Source organism: Notolabrus celidotus, chromosome 11 (genome assembly GCF_009762535.1).
Source record: "Notolabrus celidotus isolate fNotCel1 chromosome 11, fNotCel1.pri, whole genome shotgun sequence".
NCBI classification, from domain to species: Eukaryota; Metazoa; Chordata; class Actinopteri; order Labriformes; family Labridae; genus Notolabrus; species Notolabrus celidotus.
The window spans coordinates 26,402,711-26,428,702 of record NC_048282.1 but is presented as its reverse complement, the minus strand read 5'-3'; the positions used below and the strand labels follow the sequence as shown (position 1 = coordinate 26,428,702).

The 25,992-nt window shown below is 40.3% G+C and overlaps 1 protein-coding gene across 2 annotated transcripts in view; it reads right to left on the bottom strand.

Annotated features, from left to right (window-relative positions):
* cacna2d3a (calcium channel, voltage-dependent, alpha 2/delta subunit 3a) overlaps window positions 1–25,992 on the bottom strand; it is a 142,696-nt gene that overhangs the window by 68,629 nt on the left and 48,075 nt on the right. For both annotated transcript variants that reach the window (XM_034696830.1, XM_034696831.1), the window contains exons 5-9: window positions 14,641–14,803; window positions 7,013–7,144; window positions 5,918–6,129; window positions 4,670–4,744; window positions 647–736 (exon numbers count right to left, since the gene is read on the bottom strand). In XM_034696830.1, the coding sequence (XP_034552721.1) occupies window positions 647–736; window positions 4,670–4,744; window positions 5,918–6,129; window positions 7,013–7,144; window positions 14,641–14,803 (672 nt within the window). The remainder of the gene's footprint in view (window positions 1–646; window positions 737–4,669; window positions 4,745–5,917; window positions 6,130–7,012; window positions 7,145–14,640; window positions 14,804–25,992) is intronic.

Sequence of the window (25,992 nt, the reverse complement as noted above, 5' to 3'; positions counted from 1 at the left end):
GGCCCATAAAACAACAAATATAACAGATATAAAACAACACAAGGATGCCAAAACTCTCACTGCCAGTCGCAGCGTACGCATGTGCCACCCGAAACCGCCACAGGTGAGCTATATCTGTGTTTCAGCATTTGAGAAATACTGTAATCTTAGAGGCAGAGGAAGAGCGCGGGTAAGAAGGACAAAGAAAAGTAGGTTCTGATGAAATCCGAGCTACTGTGATAGACCATGTTCTTCTCATTTATATATTTTTTAAGTCTATTTGTAGAGGATTTTTTTTTTTTTGCAAAACTAATTTAGCCTTCTGTGAACAATAAACATTATTTCTACAGCTTCATGTCCTGAGCATTGTGTTTTCAGTTTTTTGATGTAGTGTGTTATGAATGCTCAGTATTGTTTTAATTTTGATTGACTCGGGGTATGATCTGACAACATTGTTTGGTTTTGCAGGAAGAGTCAGAGGTTTGGTGAATGTAGTTTGAAAATTGGGTTTTGCGCTTACAGTGTTTTGGAAAGCACGGTGGATGTCAAGAAATGTGTTTAAGCATTTGAGAAATACTGTAATTACGCTGGGGTTGATTAATGTTGTGCACGCATTTGTTACTCTTATGTATGTGTGTGTGTTGTCATGCATATGGGTAGTACTCACGTCACTGAGAAGATTGAAGGCCTCAGTCAGAGCTATGTCCAACATGCCGATACCTTGAGCAAACAGCTTGTCGAGGTGCACCCGGAAATGCTGTAAAAATAAAGTTTGAGGAGAAAAGATTAGGATCGTGGTGACAGAACTCGAGGTCATTATTGATCTTTGGAGAGAAAAAAGAGGTGACAGTGTAAAACTGTCTCATCCGAATATCATTCTTTGACTGTTTTCTTTGCTCCTTTTGGGCTGACAAATGTAAAATCAAGTGTATAATTATGCCTAAGTGTGTCTGTTTTTAGACGTGATCATGCCATAGTGGGTATATTATCTCTGTGTATCTCACACCTTAAAGCCAACCTTCATCTGCCGTGCTTCTTAATTTTTTTAGCACATTTCTCGCCTCACTCGACATTCATCTCCTCCAGTCTTCTGCTCTTTACTGATGGAAGGAGGAAAGTCTCTCAACACACAGCAGGGAGCCAAAGCGGCAAAAGGCCGTATAAAAGCTTGCTCACTTGGGGGCAAACACACACACACATACTGTATACACACACACACACACACAGGCGTTAGCACCAGCAATATACAACTACATCTGTGTACAAAAACAACCTCCAGCATCCCAGACAACCCCACCTAACGGTAAAAAGACACAACCTTTTCTTTGATGTGGATAAAAAGGTTAATCGGTTCCAACAAAAGGCCGTACCCTGGAGCACAGCAATCTTCACTCAGTGCATAAGAGTGAGTGTATGTGTGTGTGTGTGTGTGTGTGTGTATGTGCGTGTGTGTTAAGATCGAAGTGATTTGTCTCAGCACAGCAGGCTATGTTCAATCCCTGCTGAAGCCGTGTACTTAAGTGGAACATTTCAGAAAGTGTGCACATGTGTGACTGCAGTTCTGAAATTAGCCAACCTCTTACCTTTACTACTCACTGATATGTACATCTGGCTATTCAGAAATTATCACAGCAGTCGGCTGAATGAAGTCTGGCCATAGGGTCATATTAACGGCGGAACAAGATTATCTTAAAGTGCAGCTTGCTGAAGCCTGAGGTTTTGATCTTATGGCGGGTTATTTATGGCAGTGTAGAGGCAGGTGCAATTCTGATAAATAAACTGAAGAGAGAGAGGGGGAGAAAAGTTTGTTCTCTAAGAAAAAATAAGGAGTACTGAGAGTAAGGATGGGAGTAAGATTGGCTTGTTTCAGCATAAAATTAAGACATATTAGGATAATCATGTTTCTAAGTCATATTCAAGCCTCTGTGTTGCACTTATTAAAATCTTCAATCATTAATTTACGCGGCCTTGTTTAAATATATTCAGAAAACACTTGTGGAAAGTACATACAGGTTAGGATTGTGCATAATAAGTTGAAAATGAAGCGCAGATAGAACTTGCAACAGCATCACTGCTTGAACAAGATTCTGTATGTTGCTTTCTGGTTAGTATTAATGCTTTCCTAATTGGTAATTGTCAAATTTTTTTTTTGTCTCTGTTCAAATTAACAAAGGGAGCATGTGAGTCTAAGCCTGTTCGGAGATAAAGTAAAATTAAAATAAAAAATCTGACAAGATCGATCCCACTGCTTCTGATGTCTTGGGATATGTGTAGTTTGACAAGTAACCCAATTTGTTGAGAAATATCAGTTGGAAAACAACTATTTATCACCCAGGTGGTTGGTATGGAATATAAGAGTTCTTACAGACAGATGAGTATATTTAAGTCTCCAGTGTGACAGTCACTCTGCCCCCAGCTGAGGTTAAATACATTGGCCTTATCTACCACTGCAGACTGCATTCCCCTCTTAGCATGGCTGACTCACACAACATTGAACTACCATCTGGAATGAAACACATAATGCTAATACATATGCATAAGTGTACACTCACTTAGAAATAAACATAAATCAAGTTAAACGTGGACAGATACACACACAGGTCTACAGCACTTACATGTGCTGAATGGAAAGTCCTCCATTCATTCATCAAAAAACAGCTAAGTCCCAACTGTGGCCTGGATTAGAGGTAATAGTGGTTATTGAATTTAAAATTGAGTCTCTTAATGAGACTGTGAAAAATTTGGATGAGATGGAAATCTAATTGGGTACCTGGAAATGGAGCCGGTACTGTGCCCACAGACAGACAGGTGACTCAGAGATCAAGAGGAGAGTCACGCATACAGCACTAGCAAAGATAAGCCATTCTTGTAAAACAAGACTTGTTTAATGTGTCTAACATGAATACAGGCATACACACATAGTCAAAAATGCAAACATTATTTTTTTTTTAGATTCTTCCTCTGAGAAGTGCCTGCCGCCGACATTACTAACAAAACATCTTGACTACAGACAGATAGGTGAGAGATTTGGCTGTGTGACGGTAGTAGTGGTTAATGGAGCACCACTAAACACAAGAACAGGACTTTCATCATTTACATGCATGTTGTCGTGTAGTGAAAGCTTTAATTAGGATATTAAATGGATACTTTTTTAATTGAACTGTTTACTGTTCATGTTATGCAGCTTACAGAAAGGAAAGGGTTAAAACACAGACTTTCGCACCAATGCTTTTAATCACAAGATCAAGCTAGCAACAACATCTCACTTACGCAGCCCCGGATCGACTATATGGGCAATATGGGCACGTGCGCAGGGGCCCCTGAGCACGTAAGGGCCCTCTGCGATGGTAGTGGAGGAAAAAAAGGTGCATTTCCATCCTATCAGATGGCAAAAAAAAAGTGATGACTAATTAGCAAACTTCAATGCACTTTATATGTTGTAATAAATATGTTTCTCATGAAAAGTCTGTATTAAAAATGTAATTCATTTTACCTGTCCCACTATCACTTAAGATGTGTGAATGTGTGTTAGAGTAAAAGAGGATGTTGTTGAAGCATAACTGTGCTCAGCAACAGCCTAGCGAACCAATCTTGTGTAGCCTAATTAAAGTTTTAAAAAATGTATGAGAAAGAAGTGCAGGAAAACTCGCCAAGTGACAGAAAATGGACATCCAAAAGCCCAGCGGAGCGGCGAAGAGAAAGAAACAAAAAGAAAAAGACAACAAAAAAACAAAAGAAATGTCCCGATTATAAGTAGCTTTTTCAAAAAAGCTAAACAAGTTGAGCAGCTAGCTAACGATTGCCTGTGTGTGTGTGTGTGTGTGTGTGTGTGTGTGTGTGTGTGTGTGTGTGTGTGTGTGTGTGTGTGTGTGTGTGTGTGTGTGTGTGTGTGTGTCTGTGTCTGTGTGTGTCTGTGTGTGTCTGTGTGTGTGCGCACGTGCAAGTGCGTGTCTGCCTGTGAGGGGTACATGATCCTCAGTGCCCAGTGTACATTTTTCTGGAAGTCGTGTCTTAATTTGTTATGTGTCATGATTGACAGCTCTGTTAGCAAAACCCCGGCTCCTGCAGGATCGGAAAGTGAAAGGCGAGTTAATGTTAGCAGAAGGGTTGGGACGTCAGTCCTGCGGCTCCTCCAGTCAGATTGCTTCTGGGCATGCCTTGGTCTCAAAGTACGTCACCAGCGCAATATGTCAGCACTCATTAAGGCGACATTCTGGCTTCACTTTTTACAACAGGAGGAGATGGAGGTGCACTGTTCAAATTAATATATAATCAATGTTCCTAACCAACAATGCCTCTAGTGACATTAGAGGCAATCCATCCTTCCTATCTGAAACTTAAGAGCAACAAAAGCTTCTATAAAAACTGTAGCAAATATGGGATAGAACTCCAGAGACTGGAATTGGTAGAGTGTCTTTTTTTTTTAGATCAGGCCCAACCCTCTGTCTCTCTCCCCTGCAAGCTGAAAATCACTACTGAAGCATCATCACTTGTACAAGCCCACCCAGAAACAGCTCCTTTCTGCAGGCTCTCTCTTAAACACACAGCACTCCTCTTTTCCTACAACGCCTGAACCTGACCATGATGCTATTTACAAACCTTTCAAATGATATCTCAGTGATTGTAATGGGTAAAAAAAGAAGAGAAGAAGCAGTGGCAGACAAATAGAGAGAAGAAAGGAGAAACTTACATCTTTGTTAGTGACATCTGCTTGGACCAGAGTTCCATTGAGACATGGCTCCACATAATGCAGCTCCTCATTGTACTGAAACAATACAAAAAGAGAAAATCAAATAATTAATTCTGTCTCTTTATTTATGCTTGAAAGTGTAATCTTATGTTTATGAATGCTAAACTGAATATTTTAAGAGCTTCACTCATCTTGATGAAAAGCACACACGCACACTCCTTAAACTGCACAGTACACAATGTACCCGCTGCCTGCTAGTTGGTGATAATACTTGCTTTTTAATGCATGAGTTTGAATTAGACTTCAAAGTTCATGAAAGAGAAAGGAAGTGTGTTCCTCCAGAGGCAGCATTTTTCAAATGTACGAATTTTTATACCCACAGAGACAGAGACGTGTGCATGTGCACTAACAACAGCGCTGTGAAAGATAGACTTTTCTCAGACTTCCTCGACTTTTCTCTTCTCGCAGATACTCCAGACACAATTAATGACAACTTTATCGGAGAAATTCCTTCATGTATTCAGACGGTGAAGCAGGGAAAGTTGCACAAATGAAAAGAAGAAAGAAGAAACAGCTGAGTCAAAGTGACACATCCATTTAGAGAGTGTTCGGTGAAAACAATATGTTTCCGCCTGATTGCTTAAATCCTCCTTTTCTCTACTTTTCAAAAGAATCATTTTCAAAATAACATGATTAGGGTATCAAATGATAATGAGGACTTTGTTGTGTTGAGAAAGAGGATGAGGGCTAGCTACGTTTTGATGTGAAATATCATCAGACACACACACAAATCTAAGCACACACACACCTCACACACACACAAACACACACACACACACACACACACACACACACACACACACACACACAAGCTTATGGAGTTTCATCAGACTGAGTTGCGATAACAATGGTTTTGCTGCCTGAGGCGGGCTCCAATCACAACTGTCGCTTTTGCAATTCAAATCTTCATTCAGCTAACTGCTAATTGGTTGTGAGCGTGACAGGAGAGAAAGCTGATTTGTTCCAGCGTTTCCTCTGATCTGAGGAGGCGAGGATGTGGAAGTGTGTGTTTGTGTTTGTGTGTGTGTGTGTGTGTGTGTGTGTGTGTGTGTGTGTGTGTGTGTGTGTGTGTGTGTGTGTGTGTGTGTCTGTGTGTGTGCCTGTGTGTGTGTGTCTGTGTGTGTGGGAGGGGGGGTTAAGTATTCTGTGTAACCCCCCGCAGCTGTGTTCACATCTGTGCGGACTCACAGCGATGATGTTAAAAAAGTCGTCGTCTCCGAGAGTGTCCAGTATGGAGGAGACAGTCTGCCTGGCGATGGTCAGCCTGAGGCCTTTCATGCTGCCACTCACATCCACCAGGATGACCACGTCCTTTGGAGAGGTGGCAGCTTGGATGTACCACTTCCTGTTACGGCAGTCAAAAGCAATGACCCCGTGTTCATCTGGCTTCCACTTGATCCCTTGAAGAGAGAAATTTGGCATCACAAGTCAAGAAAAATTGATTAAATGAAAGGAAAATGGCAAAAAGGCATACTTTTGCACCTCTTTCTTTCACCAGTTGGCATTGCAGATGAGGATTTAATATGTTAGCTGCCAACCCAGTATAGAGGAGGGACTGTGCTCAGAGTAGTGGAAAGTCATACTGAAATATTTAGCATTAAATACTTTTCATATGTCCAAATGACACTGAATAATTCATAGAACACTGTTTTTATTCAGCATATTTCTCTCACATTTTGGTTAAGGTGGAGGTATACAAAAGAATTCATTCAGCCCTAATCTTACAGTCTTTATGCTGCAATAACTTTGGAGGGCCCAGGTCAGAAACCTTATAATGGACGGTGGAGGAGAACTTTTGATAGGCAGAGCTGCACAGAATCTAAAGGCCAGAAGAAGACTGAGAATTATGATATTACACATCTTAATTAAAACACTTTATGCAGGTTCAAGAGGTCAGAAGATAAAAACATAAAAAAGAAAAAGCCCTTTCATTTATTTTCTTATATCGAGCACATAACCAATTCCCTACGATAGACTACTCTACTTAATTATATAGCTTCTGTTCTTATTCACTCCACTCCACCTGAGAATGTGATTTTTTTTTCCATATACTTCTCCCACTCTCTCATCTTGTCTCTCTTTATCACCCACCTCTCTCTTCTTCTGTCTACTCTCTCCTATCTCACCCTCCTTGCCTCCAGTCGCCACTTGTCAGTGACCAAAGATTATCATACACCCCTGCCTCTGCTTTAAGGAGACGGCCGCTTAATTACAAACACTCACACACACACAATCAGAGCAACAATAACCCACATCCACCCTCACAAACAAAAACACACTTACCTGGATACTGCCTGAAGAAGCCTTTGGCACTGCCAAAGTACTGCCATATGAGCGATGGGTCTCTCTCGAAGTTGTCCACGAACACTTTGTTCAAGGCCTCCGACCAGTACACTCCGTTGACTATTGCAGAGTCTGCAAGTTGGAATGTAAAAGGAGGGAGGACAATAGTAAGCATGGAAAAAAAGCAAAAGAAAAGAAAAAAGAGAAACACACTTGGAGAGAAAAAAAAACATTATTTAAGTAAAAGTTCAACTGTGTGTTTTACAGTCCTGGAGGTTGGAACTGGCATTTTATAGAGCCAATTCAACTACACTGCAAAATTTCAAATATTAACAAGTTTATTCTTCTTATAACATGTCCAAACATCTCATTACACTTAACATAAACCACATTCACCAAACAAGTCCAGATGGAAATCTTAGTTCAAGCCAATTTAGAAATAAGGAATTAGGCAGAAATAAGGAATTCATTGATTTTAATGAGTAAAAATGGCCAATGGAGCAATCCAAATTTTCTCGAAACAAGACATGAAACTTTTTCTTCAGTACACAGAATATTTTGCTTGCTGTATTGGCAGCCATTTTTACCCACTACAATCCATTAATTCCTAATTTTTGGCTTGTCATACCTTGAAATTAATTTCATATTTGAACTTCTCAAGTCAATGTGGCTTATATTAAGTGTAATGAGAAATATTGACCAAATACTAATACACCTGTAAGATTTGACGGCCTTGCAGTGTACTGGAATCCTATCATAAAATGTACCTACACAGATCACTGTTAGGGCTTAGTATCACAGAAAGATAAAGGAAAAGAGAGAGAGAAGAGATAAAAGAGAGATAAGTTGTAGACTATTCTGTCTTACAAGGTAAAACTGCCACAGCTGCAATTATAGTAACATTGAGTGAAGAGCTAAATCTGAATCTACTTGAGCTGTTTCATGATATGAAAATGGAAAGATTAGCTAAATCAAACCTCACATATGTTTTTGTTTTTTTGTTTTGTTTATTTTTGGGGGGCTTTGTGCCTTCGTTTAGTGAGATAGGATGGTGGATAGAGTGGGAAACTGAGAAGAGAGTGGGAAATGACATGAGACCAAGGGCCACTGGTTGGAATTAAACCCAGGCCGCCTTCTTTGAAGGGTATAGTCTCTTTACATGGGGTGCAGGGTTTAACTGCTAAGCCAAACCAGCAACCCAAACTAGTTTGTTTGTTTGTTTATCTTTATTGGCTAGAACAAGTGAACTTTCACTTAGAGATATTGACACACACTGTTAATCTCTGTTTCATCAGTGCTCTAGTTGGCCAGCTGTCTATGGCAGAGTTTTGTCAAGTCACTACAAGATGGGTAAACTCAACTAAAGCTAGCTGTTTTTAAAATATTTGTTCTCTAGCTATGATCTTCAAGTCATCATTTTGCACACTATTGCTAGTATCTGCAGAATATCAATATTCATGAACAGACATGTTCATTATCCAGCACATTATTCCACACAGTATAATGAGGCAACAGCTAAATCCAGATATGATAAAGAACAGTCAGTAAGATAACTCATGCTAACCTGAAGAAGCAGCACAGTAGAACTAAGAAGGTGCAATCACATATTTGAAACTATTGATAGTAAATCAATTTATTGTATTGATTTCAACATCAATAATGATAGAAAACATATGATTTGATTTGTTTGATTACTACAGACTACTCCATGACATTTGTTTTCTTGAATCAAGCAGTGAAATAGAATATAATCAAAATAACTTGAAATGCATTTTCACCTTGCATTTCATAAAGATGAACAAAAATATCATGTAAGTTCTGTGTCAATAATTATGAGGATTAAATAATCCGCCCAACAGATGTGTGACATAGTCCTAAAGTCAACAGTCTGCCTGCCCCGCAGCTTTTCCAAATCCCTTGTTATTGTAGTTGCCTCTTTCAGTGCATTATTATTGTGTCTCCATGTGGCACATATGTTATGTGTCTCTGCAAGTATGCCCATTTGCTTTTACACAAAAACTGCAGCTTATTTTCAATTTACAGACTAAGAGCGTCATCACTGTAACTGGTTAGCTACCAGACGCCTAAGCTGGTTTTAGCCGCTTGCTACCCTGACTTAGCTTGGTTAAGAGGCAGGGCGGGGGGAGCTGGGAGCAGGAAAAGATGAACCGGCAGAGAGACACTTTTTACAGTAACACACGTACACAAAAGCCTTTAAAGAGAGACAAAAAAGAGAGCAAGGAAGGGAGGCTAAAAATGACGGCAAGACAGTCAGACAGACAAGTACCTAATGGACAGCGAGACAGAAAAGCAGATAACAGATTTCCCATCATCCCCTATGCTGGCAACATTGTTCTGCTGTCAACAGTCATGCCAATAAGCCATGATTGAATTAGCCTTCTGGAAGCTAGCACACTAAAGCCCCCTCTCTTGATAGTAAACACCCATCCACCTCGATGGAGTGGAGGCTGGATTTGATCCAGGCTCCATTTACACAACAATACGGTCACTTCTGGAGCAGTTTGAGAGTCTATTACAGTCTCAACTCGTCATGATGAGGGAGAGAGTACGGGCGCTACTTTCCCCCTAAGCTGTCATTTCAATTCATCTCAACTAATGCACTCCGTGATTCAATCTGATCAAAGGAGCTCCCATGATTCTGTATATTCACATGTGAGTGTGGACTCGGATTAAGAAGTGGAATTGTGTGGGTCTCCCTCTGCACCCTTCAGTATGAAATCAACTCTATCTTATGTCACTTCAAACAAGAAGGGAGATTTTAACAAGAGCAGAGAGGAGTCATCCCTTTCCTCAAAGAGAATAAAGGTTAGTGTGCGGACATGAGAGTGTATCGATCTGCTGTGAATGGGTGCATGGCTTGACTGCATCCGTGTTACATGTTCCTGTCATGTAGCCGTATTAAGTATGATGGTGTGGCTCGTGTTGTGAGTTTGGAAGATGGATGTTTGACGTGGTGTGTTCCTCCTGCGATTAATCTCCACAGGCATGCGGCTCTCTGCTATCATGGACTTAACCCCTAATTCATCACTGCTGCCACCAAACCATTTATGAAGTGCACAGGAAACAGCCGGCCCTTCAGCGGCATGACAAACAGGTTCAGATGACAGTAACCGGCTAGTAGTGGACGCTAAGGTTGCAGAGGTGAGCCAAATGAGGATGGAAAAAAAGCACAGTTTGACTGAACACGTTCCTTTATTTTAAAAAAAAAGGTAAACTGTGCCTTACTACAACTGGTAAGCAATGCGATATTAAGTAGTGACTGCATTGCAACCAAATAAAGTTAAGAACAGCTTAAAGGTAGATTACTGTATGAAATGTACCGTGTCTTTTGCCTGATTGTTCTGACTATAACTAAACACAGCTGCAAGATCTTGTGCTGCTGTGCAAGGACAAACAATCTGCTACACCTTTATATTTATGTCTTCTGACAGATTAATTGCTGGATAACATTTCATCCTATCTTACTCACAGGTAGTGAAAATGGCACCTTGATAGGTGCCCTACTTGGTGTGGTGGTGTCCTGAACTATCATATTGTACCCATAGACTGTATAAAATATGGACGTAGTATCCGTGGCGTCACCCATCTGTTCCTGAGAGCTGTTTTGAAGCCAATCAACGGCGGCAGCCATATTGGAAATACGGAAGTCAACCAGGCAGAGAGTGACGTAAAGGGGTGGAGTTTGAGCCTCATCGTATTGTATCATATCATATCATATCTTATTGTATTGTTTTGTGTGGTGTGGTATTGTATAGTATCATACTATACCAAACCATATCATATTAAATTGTACCGTATTGCATCATATCGTGTGTTGTGGTATGGTAAAGTATAGTATCATATCATGTTGTGTGGTAAGGTGTGGTGTGGTGTCCTATAGTACTGATCATATCATATGGTATCGTGTGGTATGGTGTTTTATAGTTTTGTATCATATCATACCGTAACTTATCTGATCGTATCTATCATATCGTGTCGTGTCATGCTGTGCCATATCATATTGTATCAAATCAGACTGTGGCGTATTGTATGGTATCAAATCATATCATATCATGTGCCGCATCGCAGCCTATCATATCCTGTCATGTCATAAAGAATCATATCATATCATATCTTATGAGTAGCATGAAAGTTCAGGTTCAATTCTCATCTGAAACTGGATGAAGGCTGCTTTTAGGATTTTTCATTTCTTTCCGAGTAATTCACTAGACATGTAATGTCAAGTGTATGAGCTCTGTAGCATCATCATACCTTACTTGTACACATACGTTCGTACCTTTTTTTAACACAAATCATGATCTCTCTCCTTCACCTTAATAAGCAGTTTTAGTACCTTGAATTAACTTAAGATTGTTCATTCTAACATCTCAACAGAATTTAAAAACAAACAGACAAAGCCTTGTCGTGTGCCTTTGCGGTTAAGCCCCCCAATATATGGATCATTATCCATAACCAATGAGATCTGCTGGACTCTCTCTCTCTGTACTGTTTCAAGAGCCTTCTGAAAACATATCTTTATAGAAAAATCCCTGTTCATATCATAAGTATTCTTATGATATGATTTCTTTAAGACTTTCAGTTCCTTTTTGTATCTGTTTTAAAGCACATTTAACCTTTTTAAAAAAATATGTTCTGACAAGTGAGAAAGTGTTGCTTTAATCTCATCACCTGGACCTGTGGTAACTTCACACACACAAATAACTGCAATGTCTAACCTCTCATTTAGCAGAATGCATTTTTTTTTTCAGAACACCTGCAAACCTCTCGGCAGATTGTGCAATATTAAAAGGCATACAAACTTAATGCAAATTCATTACTAAAAGAACAATTTTAAAACGCCCCCAAAAGTCTCTAAAAGAATCATTCACAAACTGTTTGCTTCCCTCAAGCCTCTCCCTCTGTCTTTTTTTACTGAGCCGGGATTCTTTGCCCACCAACGAGCTGCCTGCAGTCCCAGCCGACACATCAACGTTATCAGCAGCAGCGAACAAAGCCTGCAGATCTAAAACCCTTACAGCGCTCTCTTTCTCTCATCTCTCTGCCTTTCTCAATGTGTGTGTGTGTGAGTGTATGTGTGTGTGATTCTACTCATTTGCCTGTGAATCAAATCAAAATTACTCTTCCTCTCCGTATATCGGCCCGCCAGTCTGCCAGCCTCACTCTCCTGGCTCTTTCATTCAATTTCTTCCCATTTCAATCTCTCTCCTCCTGTCACTCTCACTTGCTTCTTCTCCTTTTTTCCACCTCACTGTAATTAATCTGTTGCTCAGACCTTCCATCAGTCTGACTTAACCTACTTTCTTTCTCATTTACTCCCTCCCTCTTCTCCTGTCTCTCTCTCTCTCTCTCCATATAATTTCTTTGCCTGTGGTAGCTGGGCTAAGCCGACATGACATTCCCTGTGTCCACTGAGCTTTTATACAAGGCCATGACTTCACTGTGCTGGACTTGAGTGGATGTTAAATTGACTGAATGTCTGATTATTTAACTGCTAATTAAGTCAGTGTGTGGTAGGGATGATCGAAAGAGTTACAGTTAATGAAGTCAAATCCATGTGTGGACACAGGAGTACATCCATGTTCATGGTTGCACGTACTTTATGTTCATCTCGACATCAGAGCTTCAATTAAAAAAATAATTGAGAGGTGTACACGGTAGTTTTCTATGCCTGTTGATGCTAATCACTGTGTTTAGTCATACATGATTATCATATATCTAATCATTTCATTCATATGTGATTAAGTTGGGCAACAACGGTCCCACTGTTAAGTATATTGAAGTCTTTATTTATGCTTTTGTATAGAAGAACTCATAAGTTTGGCTACTTGTGATACGAGGGTAATCAATCACACATACAGTTGTGTCTGGGCTGGATAAAGCGCAGGTATTTTGTTTTCTACAAGGAGAAAGAAACACACAAAAAAGCTAATAATCTCTGTTTTTTTCTCCCCAAAGAAATAGTTAACAAACTTAAAAACAATTAATTCTGTCTTAGCCTTTTAAATTCTGCCCTACTGAAGACTTACTGCCCAGGTGACTTGGTGGCCAGTGAATTCCCCTGCAATGCGATGGCAAAGGATGACATGACAGCTCCCCAGCGCTCTACTCCAGGGGTTCTCAAACTTTTTGGGAGGCCAGGGACCCCTTACAGGTGAGAACATTTTCCAAGGACCCCCTCATAATTGTAACATAGATTAAGCACATGCTTACTACCATTTGCACTCTTAGATGCCCTTGGAGCTATTTGAATTGTAAAACGTATCAATCTAAATACTTCAGACCTGTTCCATAGTGATAAACAGTAAACACTTCACCATCTGTGTTTTCTGGCGGATGTATTCCTCGATTTTTTTGCTGGAAAAAAGTGTTAAGTTTTGTCCTTATATTCTGTGTGATCAGATGTCGCTTTAGCTTGGCTGAATTCATAGCGTCATTCACTAGCACCTGAAGACACATGACGCATTTTGGTCTCCCGTCGCTCTTCTCAATAAAACCAAACTCTATATACCTGTCGTCATATTGTCTTAATTTAGCTAGCTTGGGCTTAGCATCACTTGACGATGTAAACTGATTTAGAAATGGCTCCATGAGTGATACGTGACAGATGATGTGATGTGCCACAGTAATATCAGTTTCTATTTGCCCAAAGCTAACTAGGGTGGGAGCAATAGGCACAATATGCTGGTTTCATTGGCGCAAATGGTCCTCATCTGTATATATGATGTTTTTAATGACACAGCACAATTTTATAATTTAAAATTCATATCCTAAACCCCTCCCCTTCGTGTTACCATATAGGACATGAGGCAAACTACACATTTTCTGTTATCAAAGCTAGTTCCTTTCATGCTGATTTATTTCCAAGTGTGCATTTTTCTGAGAGGTTAAGCTTACATTATTTATTTAATGCTATGAAGGGGGTTTTAAAGTCATGACTGACAGCTCTGTTGGCAAATGAGGCCCCTGTGGCGCTGAGTGTTCTGAATTAGAAGGGTGGTGGATGAATGCCGAGAGAAAACATTTACACAAAAGTCATTGATTTTTTTTTTATATGCGCTTCAATCAGAGTGTGTGAAGCTGTAGACTGTTGTGCCAGGAATCTTTGACATTGTAAACAAACAGTCACGGTAGTTTTGATTAGCGAAAGGAGTGGAATGTCAATACCAGGGCCTGTATGCACGTCCAGCCATTACACAAACGGGACCATTAGTCTTAACGTACCGTTATGGAACGGCCCATTCGGCCGTAGCGTTAGCCGCATGCACTACTGCAAATAATTGTCCAGCTAACTAATTGTGCCATGAAAGCGAGGCTGGGGCAAAACGTCATATGTCCAGGGAACTTCCTGGAAAACCCCTATCCAACAAATTCAAATTATGCATGCATACAGCGCATAAACAACAATAAACATGGCGGGCGGTACCAGTGTGACTCAGAGAAGATCAACAAAAAACCCATTTTCAGGGGAAGAAATTGTCCATTCTTCTCTGGCCTCACTTTTATACAACTGGTGGATATACATAATGTCCTTTTTTAAGCAAGCACTGATGTTTGAATTAACTCCCTTTTTTGCACTGTTTTGGGCCATAAATGATCAGGACTCTCACCTTTGTTGTACATGTTGGTTGGCACCTGCACCACGCTGAGGCTCAGGTTGACTGACAGGTTGTTAAAGTGGTCGTTGGGTTGCAGAAGGAACTCCCCTCCCAGCTCCACACTGTTCCCCTCCTCATCCACCTCATTGATCAGCACTGCATTGAAGTATTCATACTGGAGATGAAAAGAAAGAGATAAAGGGACAGAACAAAAAGACAATGATGAGGTTTCATGTACAATTAAACACACTTTTTGTTTCATTCAGAACCGTGCACCTCAGTTTCCAATGTGTTCGTCTTGCTGATTTATTGCTGAATAGAACGGCTGGGTCAATTTAGTGCTGAGTCAGAGTTGAGTTGGCGTACTGAGGTAACCTGAATCCCTGGATCATCCCAGTCGTGCATGTTGTTACAGTGGAAAGCTGCTGAGTTGACAAATCCCCCCTTAGCTCCAGCTCTCACTTCCTAGCACGATGCTGCATGTGGTGCTGTGCTGCTACTGTATTTTTAGTACTGCGCATACTGGGGAGACTATTAATAAATCATAGAGCTAGATAAATATAGAGCACATGGCACACTGCAACTCAAAGGGGCTGTAGTCTGAGGAACCACACAGCGGCAGCAGACCCTGCAAAGGCTATTGCGGACGCAACAAAAAAACTGACATGGAAGCAGGTGAAGAGAAAGCTTGTCATTGAGAGTAAAGGGATCCTTTTTAGTACATTTGAATGCAAATTTAAACACAGGCAGTATAACACTTGAATTATTTTAATTCAAGCTTAACCCAGGGAACTTATCATGACTTTTTAGTATGCCATCTGTCAATTACATCTATCATAAGTCTTAGGAGGACAGGTTTTTGCAAGCTGCATCAGTATCTTCTTTTAAATAACAGCTGAAAACACATTTATATTTATATTCATGGTTTTCTTTTATTCACTCATTGTTCTATTTGTTTTATTGTTTTAATTGCCTTTAGTAGTTTCTCTTTTACTCTTTTTTCAGCTGTTCCTCTTAAATTGTCTTGTCAGCCCATATACCCCCCCCCCCCATGCTTTGTTCTCTTTATTGTGGGTTTTTATGATGTAAAGCACTTTGTAACGTCTGTTTTGATAAGTGCTTTATAAATAAACTTTATTATTATTTATTATAACAGTTAGTCATTTGGAATAAAAGTGCGCTGCATTCATTCTTTATTACTTGGGCTCTAATGTAGTTTTGCCCACATCACAAGCTAAGTTTTTTTTTAAATACTCCTGCTTTTTTAACATTTTTCTTTGATGCAGTCTTAAATAGTTGACATAATTCCTATCTTGAATCATTTTCCAATCATGTTGGCAGTTAAAATAACTGCTGTCCATTAGCTGACACAAAAGCCTTTATTTCTTTCTTAAACAGAAATGTATTTTACTGGTCATACAGTCACTGCCAATGGCAGCTGCAGCAGTGGTTCAATCCCTTGCACAGGTGAGCGCTGGCGATTACATGGCTTAAGGCCACATTGATTTCTCTTGTAATGGCCAAGAGAATGGGATTTGAAAAGGGCCTCTGAGGAGAATGAATTGCCATTCTCAAGAGTCCAATACAAAGCCTCGGTACATGTGTTATCATTCAGAGGGGGACACACAATGTCTGGACTTTTATTTAAGAGACTGACAAGACTGCAGGAGAAAGTAAAAAAGGGTTGATCCGCACAGAGAAGAAAAGCAGACACATTTAAATGCCATCATACTTGAAATATGCATCACCAAACCTAACACAAGCACTCAGATGTTCGCCGTATCTCATTGTCTATTCCGGCACCAGTAACCTTCATGTGGGCGAAATCTTTCCAGCTCCTCCTGAGGAACATCATCATCCCCTCAGCCCAGTGCAGAACACAGATAAAGCCATCAATTAGGCTGGCAAACGCAGTGCCTATCAATGTAATTAATCAGCCCTGATTAGGTCTATTAGCCCTTTATCAAGGGGAACGCTGCCATTTCAAGGTGAGGGGTGCATATTTCTGCCTTTATTTTCCCTCGCCTTGTTCTTCTGACTCTGTTTACTCCTGTTAGGACACAAAACATCACTTTGTGTTTTCAAAAGAAGAAACCTTCTAGCTTTTTTTGTGAAGTGTGGTCAAAGCAAACTACTTTAAATTCTTCAAATTCAACAGGTTAGAAAAGCTGAAGGGTGCTGAGCCTTAGTGAGAGTCACTATACAAACAACTGAAAAGCTTTCCTATTATGCCAGTCAGTGTGGAACACAGGTTTCTTCAGTCAGCATTTAGCTGTGTCAGTACCACAACATTAGTATGCCACTCACTTCTGGGTCTTGACCCGCAAATTGTGAAAATCAGATCTCCATTGACCTTTACAATGTTTGGGATAGCAGCCATTTTCTACGAGCAGTATGGTACTCATTTTTCTAGTGTAACAGGATGAACAGAATCCAAATGAGCTGACTTTGACAAGGACTTTTTTTTATTTGAGATTTGCTCTGATGCTTTATGGAAAAAAAGCAACCTTGTGCTTTTAAAGCAAAATGAACAACAAAGGCATTTTCAAAATATCTGCTTTAAACCTGTAAGGTCAGCTCTAAGAGGAAGACTCACAGTAAGCAAGTGAAGATGTATTTTATGGCACTTTTTTAAATCAAAACATAGTGCTTCACATAATGGCATTAAACAGGAAATTCACAACAAAAACAAGTAACAAGAAAACAGAACGCATCAAGATAAGGGCGGAAAATCTGCTGAAAAATTTTCTGTCTCTGTAGCCGATCTTTAATTACAGAAAACAAAGCAAAAGATAAAGACGAGAAGTCATTGTGAGAGACTTGGAAGAATAAAGAAAGGACACAAAACAGAGAACAGGCATGAGGGCAGGATGTCATACGATAAGACTGAACAGGACAGGAGGGGAAAATACAAGGATATAATAAAAACAAGCTGAAATGACAGAGCAAAGTGAGAAAAGACATTACATAGAAGGAGGTGGAACCTGTAAGAGGTCAGACAGGGGTCAAACTGCTGTATCAGCTGCAGTAATTATATACTTTGCAACTTTGAGCAGCTATAACTAAAACTGCTATATTGGTAGTGGATTACATGATTAATAGCTACACAGAGATTTTTATTGTCTTTCAGCTCGTTATTATTTGTTTTGGTTCATTTTTGGTCTGTATCTTCAGACGTATAAGCTGCCCTGAATGAGCTAAATATGCAAATAGGCAGGTAACAACTTAAAGTAAATAATATTCCAGGATTTGGATTTGAGAGAGTGCCACATAAAATCTGGTGAGGTTGCAGGATCAAGGACCTTTGAGCGATTGGAAACTCTGGCACGGTTTCTCAATGCGGAGATTTGCTTACGTCCTGTTCACCTATCTGACCTCCCTCCCTCTGCCAACTATACCCTTACTTCCTGCCAAGGAGGAGCGTGGTGTCCTGAGATAGACACCTGATTGCCACCTTCACAACCTCTCCAGGGATTTTTCACAGTGTTGTCCTCCAGGCCAAAGTCATTTACACAAAGCATTTTGCAAAGAATAAATGGGAATCAGAACTTCTGAAAAAAATATTTGAGTTCTTTTTTTTTTTATTTATCAGAAGCTGTATTCACACATGCACAGAAATCCTGAAAACTTCCCCAAATTGTCTGGCAGGCGGCAAGTTTGAATTAAATTTTCAACCCAACTTTAACCAGACTTTTTTCCAACCAGTCTCCCTAGTAAAGTTTCCCCAAGAAATAAGAACGTAGCAGGTCTAGACCATACTCTATGAGAGATATGATCCCAGTGTGTCAATGTGCCAGGTCCCCCGGCAGTCTAAGCTTATAGCAGCAAAACTAAGAGCTAGTCCAAGCCTGAGCTTTATCAAAAAGTAAAGTTTTAAGCCTAATCTTAAAAGTAGAGAGGGTGTCTGCCTCCCAGACCCTGACTTGTAGAGGATTCCAAAGGAGAGGTACCTGATAACTGAAGGCTCTACCTCCCATACTACTTTTTAAGATTTTAGGTATGACAAGCAGGCCTGCATGCTGGGAGCGTAGAGTTCTAGAGGGGTAATAGGGCACTATGAGTTCTTTAAGATACGAAGGTCCCTGACCAATAAGAGCTTTGTAGGTCAGAAGAAAGACCTTGGAAAAGCAACACGTAACAGGATGAATAAAAACATCTGAGGTTGAAGCAGGAGAATCATTTTGAAGACTGGAACAGAGCAAAGGTATTTGTTGCTTTTTTGCACCGTCATGTTGTTAACTTTCTGTAGGATGCTTCTTATGTAACGTCCTGCCTCCCTAGAATCATTGTGCTCCCTGGTTTGACAAGCAAGACTTCATGCTGTGATGAACAAGTGTGAACAAGCAACTGTGAGCCAAAATATCGGTTGTATTTCAATGAATAATTCCACTGTCTCAACAAACATAAATTATCTCCTGTAGTTTTTGTAATGAGCATAATGGAGCTGCAGGAATCTGTAAAGAATCATAAATCAGATCACTGTTGTTGGCATAGCAAACACAATTTTAGAGCTTAAAAAAGCAAATGGCGAAGTCTTCCTGGAGAACCACAAAATTGGCCCTAGCCTAACATCTTGAGTGACTTTAGACAAGAGCTGGCATACTTAAAAACTGGAGTTTTGCACCAAGTGTACGCACACTGACACAGAACCAAACATGGTATACAGACGCAGAGCAAACTGCACCTGCTGCAGACGAGGCCTCATTGTGTCCCCTGTTCCCTCTTTCCCGTTGTCTCATTAGTACCTGTCCTATCATCCTTACTCTCACTTCTTCACTTTCTCTCCACAGCCTGATTCATCTCTCCCCTTTTTCTGGCTCAGCTTCTTTCCTCCCATCCATTGTTCACTGTCTGGTTGCAAACCTCATCAAGCTCCTCACCACCCGCTGTCTCCTCCTGGTATTCAACTCAAACGCACCTCCAGCTCTCATTGGCTACTATCGGCTCTATCTGTGAGACCATTGTTGCAGCTGCCAGGTTGTCTCTGTCTATGTTCTTGTTTGTGTCCCACTGGCTGTGCTCCATATTTCCTCTCTGTCTCATCAAAGTTGGGACACCAAATTAGATGGATCTTAGTTTTGATATTAATTTCCCAAAACTGAAGCTCTTTGTTTTTTGGTCAAACGCAGACAGTGTAACGTTTGAGGAAAGTTTGAAAGTATATGTACACATGTATATTGGGCAGACACACATGGAGAGACACGCAAACACACACATGGAGAGCCGAGTTCTACAGTGACAAATCCAAAGCAGGACCCCACAGTGACTAATGACTCGATTCACAAAACAATTAGAGTTGTGCAGATGCTGTGGCTCTGTGCTCGAAGGAAGTGTCTATAAAGACAGTGAGAGAAAAGGCGAAACGCCACCGGAGGCACGAGCTGTTAAAAGTACACAGAATATAAAGTCAAAAAAAAAAAAAGAAGTAAAACAAACAACAGTTAATGAGTCTGCTAATAGACTTATTTAAATTCACAGCATGTGGGCTTTAATTTTGATTAAAATCGCACCCATAAGCTTTTGAGTTTCAACACCGTGGGAGTGAGAGTGGGAGTGGGAGTGGATGAAGGGGGCAGATCGTGGAGGGTGAGGATGTGTGTGTTTGTGTGTGCAGCTGTGCATCATTTTGTGGCTGTGTGTGTGTGTGTGTGTGTGTGTGTGTGTGTGTGTGTGTGTGTGTGTGTGTGTGTGTGCGTGTGTGCGTGTGTGTGTGTGTGTACAGTAATGTGTGGAAATGTGGTTGTGTGTGTGTGTGTTGAGTAAGTCAATTATGCAGCTCCAGCATTACAGTGGAGGAGTGCCCGGTGCCACTAATGCAGTCCCTGATCATGGTGTTAACAACCTGATCTTTAACACTGTAGTGCATTACGCTGAGAGATCGCACATGTGCTATCAGCACCCACTCACTCAGTGTGCAGCAGACAGAGGGGGAGAGGATGAGGAGGGGTTACAGGAGGTAAATACTGGAGCATATTTCAGTTCCCGGATGCAAAAAATAACCCCCCAAAAAAAGGTAAATTCAAGGTGGGATATGTGTCATTTACACATCGAAATATCTACGCGGACAGATTTATCATCATGGATTCAATTTAACTAATATCGTTTAATCGTTTCCTTTTCTTTGCTTTATTTCTAAGTTAATTAGTCTTCTTTTTTTTGCATCCAAACAAAGTGTTAAATGAGAAAAAGGGAAGGACTATATATTAATTACATTAATTACACAGTTATTACCATAGACTGTATAAATAATGGACGTAGTATCTGTGATATTACCCATCTGTTCCTGAGAGCTGTTTTGAAGCCAATCATTGGCGGCAGCCATATTGGAAATGCGGAACTCATCCAAACTTAGTGTGAGGTAAAGAAGTGGAGTTTGAGCCTCCTAGCCAACAGCTATGTGTTCCCGCCTGTAAGTCAAGTCAGTCATGTCCTTATTTGGACAAAAACTTGTAATCTTAATATCTTCTGAACTGTCGGGTTAGAAATAAATTCACCCCCGTACAGTGTGTGCCGATAGAGAAATTAGCTACGTAGAGCCAAGCCATTTTTTGAACCACGCTGTAAACATGTTTATTAATGCTGCAAAGATCGTCTTTTTTGAATCGGTGTGTATTTGGTTGCCGGTGTTTCTGCAGCCAGCCTCAAGCTGATTCTCGATGAATTGCAGTTTCTCACACTTCTGAAGCATGGGCTTCATATTTTAAGACCGGAGGTTGCCGCTTGGTTATTACATAGAAACAGCACAATTTAAAGATAAAGTTTTAAAGTGTCACACATAGATTTTGATCCGGCCTTAAAAAGCCTAATTATTTCAAAGTTCTGGTGTGAGTAAGTTCAATCACTGAACAGAAACACAAAGTCCAATATGTCTACTTACGGATAAATTAGTAATGATTTAGTCAAATGTATGCTTCTTCCAGGACTGCAGCTTTTCTTAGTTATGAATAACAAGAAAGATTAAGGCTGAGGGTTTTCGGCTGTTAGCTAGACAAAAAGGGAAATGTGAAGATCTCACCTGGAATTACCAGAATTTTTGTTATGCAGATGACTCTCTTCTGATATGTTAAGGAGAGTTGATGTATTCATTTTATTAAAAGGTAAAAGCCATTATTTTCAGACCAAACTAGATTGGACCAGCACTTTCTTATCACTCTCTTCTGTGATTTCAGTTGGGTTTTTTAATAACTTGAATTTTTTTGTCTCTCATATTTGGCTTTCCACTTAGTTGAATTTCTTGAATATTCTCTGTTCATTCCAACAATTCATTTTATGTGAAATGTCTTTTTTTAACACATTATATTTCATGTAAGTTGCAGATTTTCACCAGCCTAGACCAAAAATCAATTAATCCACTCCAGACTGTTCAGAATTCAGCTGCAATGTTTTTAACCAGAACTAAAAACCTTGACTGTTTCAGCCACTTTACACTGACTGCCAGTGTGCTCTAGAGTTGATCCCAACATTTCACTGACTACTTTTAAAGCTCTTCCCCTATGGCCTTTCTCTCAGCTACATATCAGAGTTTTTGGCGCTGTATGAGCCAACACGAACATTGAGATCCTCAGGCAGAGGTCCTCTTCGTGTTCCACATACCAGAGTGAAAACTTAAAGGGACATTCTGTGAATTCTGTGAGGACTACAAGACTCCAGAATGATCTGCTCACAGGTCAGCTGAGTCAGTGATCTCTTTTAAATCCCTTTTTAAAACATACTCATGAAGCTTCTGTGAAAAATGTCTGTTTGTGTTGATTTTGGCATCATTTGACGTCTTTCAAAATGTTTATTCCTCATCCTTGCTGTGCTTATGATTCTATGACCCACCTGTTTATTTTACTGTTGTTGTAAAGCACTATGTAAACTGGATTTCAAAAAGTGCTCTTTAAATACAGATATAATAAAACTTCTGAAAAAAATAAAGTTAAATCATATAACTCAACCCCCTTGGTAGGAATGTTCTTGTAGTAATAACTCTACTCTGTAAAATCTCTCTCCTTTTATCACATAAGAGTCAGTATCTTGTTGTGAGTGTTGTGTGAGCTGGGTGAAGTAATGTATTACATTGAGGCACACACTTTTAACACCACTGTTCCCCTGCAATCATAGAATTGAGTGGCTGCCTTTTTTTCCACACTGATTTCAAGCCTGTGGAAAATTGATTTAGTGTTAAATCATTGAATGATTTCCATAATGTAAGCTGCTGCAGTATCTAATTCAAAGAAAAATTATTTTGAAGCGTGCGTGTGCGCATGTGTGTGTGTGTGTGTGTGTGTGTGTGTCGTGCGTGGGTGTGTAGCACCTCTGCACACACCTTGTCATGCACGTATAAAATATAAGTCTGTGACCAATACGCACATGCTCACAAACAACCCAACAATCCACAACCCTGTTGATTTTCATAAATACTCTCAGTGAAAAAAAGCACAACAGTGAGTCAACATCCTCCAGGGGGAAAGAGAGAACGAGGAGTCAGAGAGGAGGCCAAATGTGATGCAGTGGGTTGACCGTGACGCTCCACCCTCTGGTGTTCACTTTTGACTCTCATCTCCACTTCAGCTCCCCTCTTTTATTCACCATCCTCCCCACGCTCTTTCTCCACGGTGGGGGAAATAAGGGGATGGGGGGGATGGGGAGCACTCCCAGAGAGTGGAAATGTGACTGGAAAACAACCACAGGGCACGGATACAGGTAATCAGTGAGCAAACAAGACAGCACATTGAGTAAATAACTGGGAGGAGAGGCCAAGTTGGGGTTCGCAAACCGTGATTCGAATCCTTCGTCATGCATTTCCGACTTTCGTGCACACCCACTCTGAGGGAAACATGACTAAAATCTATAGCAGCAACCCAAGGCTACAATGCTCATTACACACCTAAGAACAATTCTAAGGCAGCGGTGTGTGTGAAGAAAACTGTTATCAGTGTTACACTGTTTCATTTCAGAGTTGTATTCAAGATATTAAAAGTAATACCTAAAGACTTAATGAAACTGAAACCTGCAGAAAGTAAGCTAGGGAAAAGTTGAATGCTGTTTAAGCTTTTTTCAACAAATCTCTATGCAACCATCCAGTGTCCAGAGGAAATAAATAATTAATTTAATAATCAGGTATTTGTACTTTCACACTCTCTGTACACACATGAATGAGTTGTGAGGACACTCATGTAAGTGGAAACAAACTTACTCTAACCTGTACCCTCACTTGTCTTATCGGTGCTTCTACATTGATTGTGTAAAATGCATTAGATAAGGTTAAACAGTTAATGCTTGTTGCGTGATGCGCCATAGCTTTTTGATGCCAAAGTTATATCTGCTTGTCTGCTCACTTTTCTAGAAAGTGCAGTGTTTGTAGTTTTGGGTTTGCTGCAAGTGAGAGAAACTAAGTGTAAGCATTTAAATGCCACAAGGGTAAATTATTTAAGTCCTCTTTTTTAATCTTGAGAGTATTGATTTTATTTTTCTCTAATTCCTGCTTATTAAGAATTCTATAAGCATTGGTGCATTAAAAAAAATAAATGCAAGTGAGGACAGTGTTTGTTTCTTTTCCTTCAGTCAAAGAACTCTTTCATTCTGAGACTATTTCTTTCAAAGAAGCTTCACAGAGGCTTGTCGACTCAGTGTTTGGAGGAGACACCTTATCTCTCTGTAGTGAACCTTTTTGAGCCCTTTACCGTGAAATGCTTTGAGTCTGGAGATGTAACGCAGGTGAGACATACTGTATTATGCATGTGGATAAAGAAGAAGTGGCGTGTATACCGTGTGGTACATCTGAGCATTATACGTTGTTCAGTCATGGCCAAGTCTTCAAGAAATGGCTTTTGGAATGAAACCCACCTTTGCATCTAAGGTGCTGGATGTGATGGACAGTAAAGTAGAGGATGCTCTCGCTCACACACGTAAGGTCAAACACATTTTGCAGGTAGTAGAAAGGCAAATTGGCCAATCAACAAGCATGCTGCCACCTCTTTGCACTCTATGATAATACCTTAGAGAGAGGGGTACAAGAACAAAGGAGGGGGAGAAAAAAGATTAAGCATTTCTCACCCATTGCTCCCTCCAGACTAAGGCTACAAATTTAGTCAACATCAAGCCTGGCAATTGGCGGTTTGTCTCCAACCTCCAAGGAAGGATTTGGCTGTAGAGGGCATGGGAGACTGCTCTCCGCTTTCCCATTTCAACTACGTGAGCATTGCGGGTAAAAGAGCAAGGGAGGAAAATCGCAGCAGATTACTGTGCCAATTTCACATGGAAGCAGAAGAGCTCTGGAAAGGATAGATAAGGAAATTCCTATCAAACTGCTGCCAGCCAAATATGTATCCCATGGCAAAAAAAAACACAAACATTTTATAATAAACCCCGAATAGTGATGGAGGAGGTTTCACCCTACAGCGTTGATGTGGTATTTTTAGCAGAGCTGGCGATAATTACCATCTATTCGCCATGTTCTGCAGTAAATGGGGTATAATCACAAACACATGCACACAGGTGTGCGCGGAAAGCGCCCACAAACAGTGCTTGTATATTAATATTTCTGCCCTGGAAACATCAACAAAAAAAATCAACACTAGTTTGCGATCATGGCTGAAGACAGATGGAGCATTTTATTTTGTGCCAGGGCAACTCAGAACACAATACCAAAAGAAAATAATAATGGTTAAAACATAATTTGCCAAGAGGTGAATAAGAACCTGCTTAACTAAGGATAAAAACTAACACACTCTCATAGCATAAATCTGGTATTCATTAGCGACAGATGTTGGAAAAAGTTGCAGAACCTCCAGCCTTTAGAAGAACTTACTATAAAAAAATCTGTAAATGATAAATCTCATGGGGTCCTGATGTTCTTCCTGTGTCTCTCATTGGTTTTCCTTTTACATTGCACAAGACAGCTCAACTTTACCCACAATAAACTTTGGGCACGCCAAACCTGCAATGGTGAATCAGCAGGGTGGGGATGCACTGGTGCGGTTGGCTTAAATGAGGAGGAGCTGGATGACGAAGTAGGAGCATCACGTTGAGTGAAAACTAAGGCAAGCATACAGTGTTTTGCACACATAGGCGATACCTGGGCGGGCCACCTAAGTCTCAAGCTGATCATTTAAAAAAATAATAATAATAATCTTATAAGATCGGTGACAGAGACAACCCATGGTTGCTCACTGAGCCTCATACAGGCTCTGCAGGTGATCAGAGAGAGGTCCAACAGTACATCCCTCCCGTTCATGTGCTGCATTTAATTGCGTTGGACACTAAAGGCACCATGAGTATATTTACAGGTCTACAAACATCAGTCACATACGTATTTGAAAAAAGGTGTTAAAGGTGACTCAGAGTTAAAATAGTGATAATATGTAATATTGCAAGAAGACC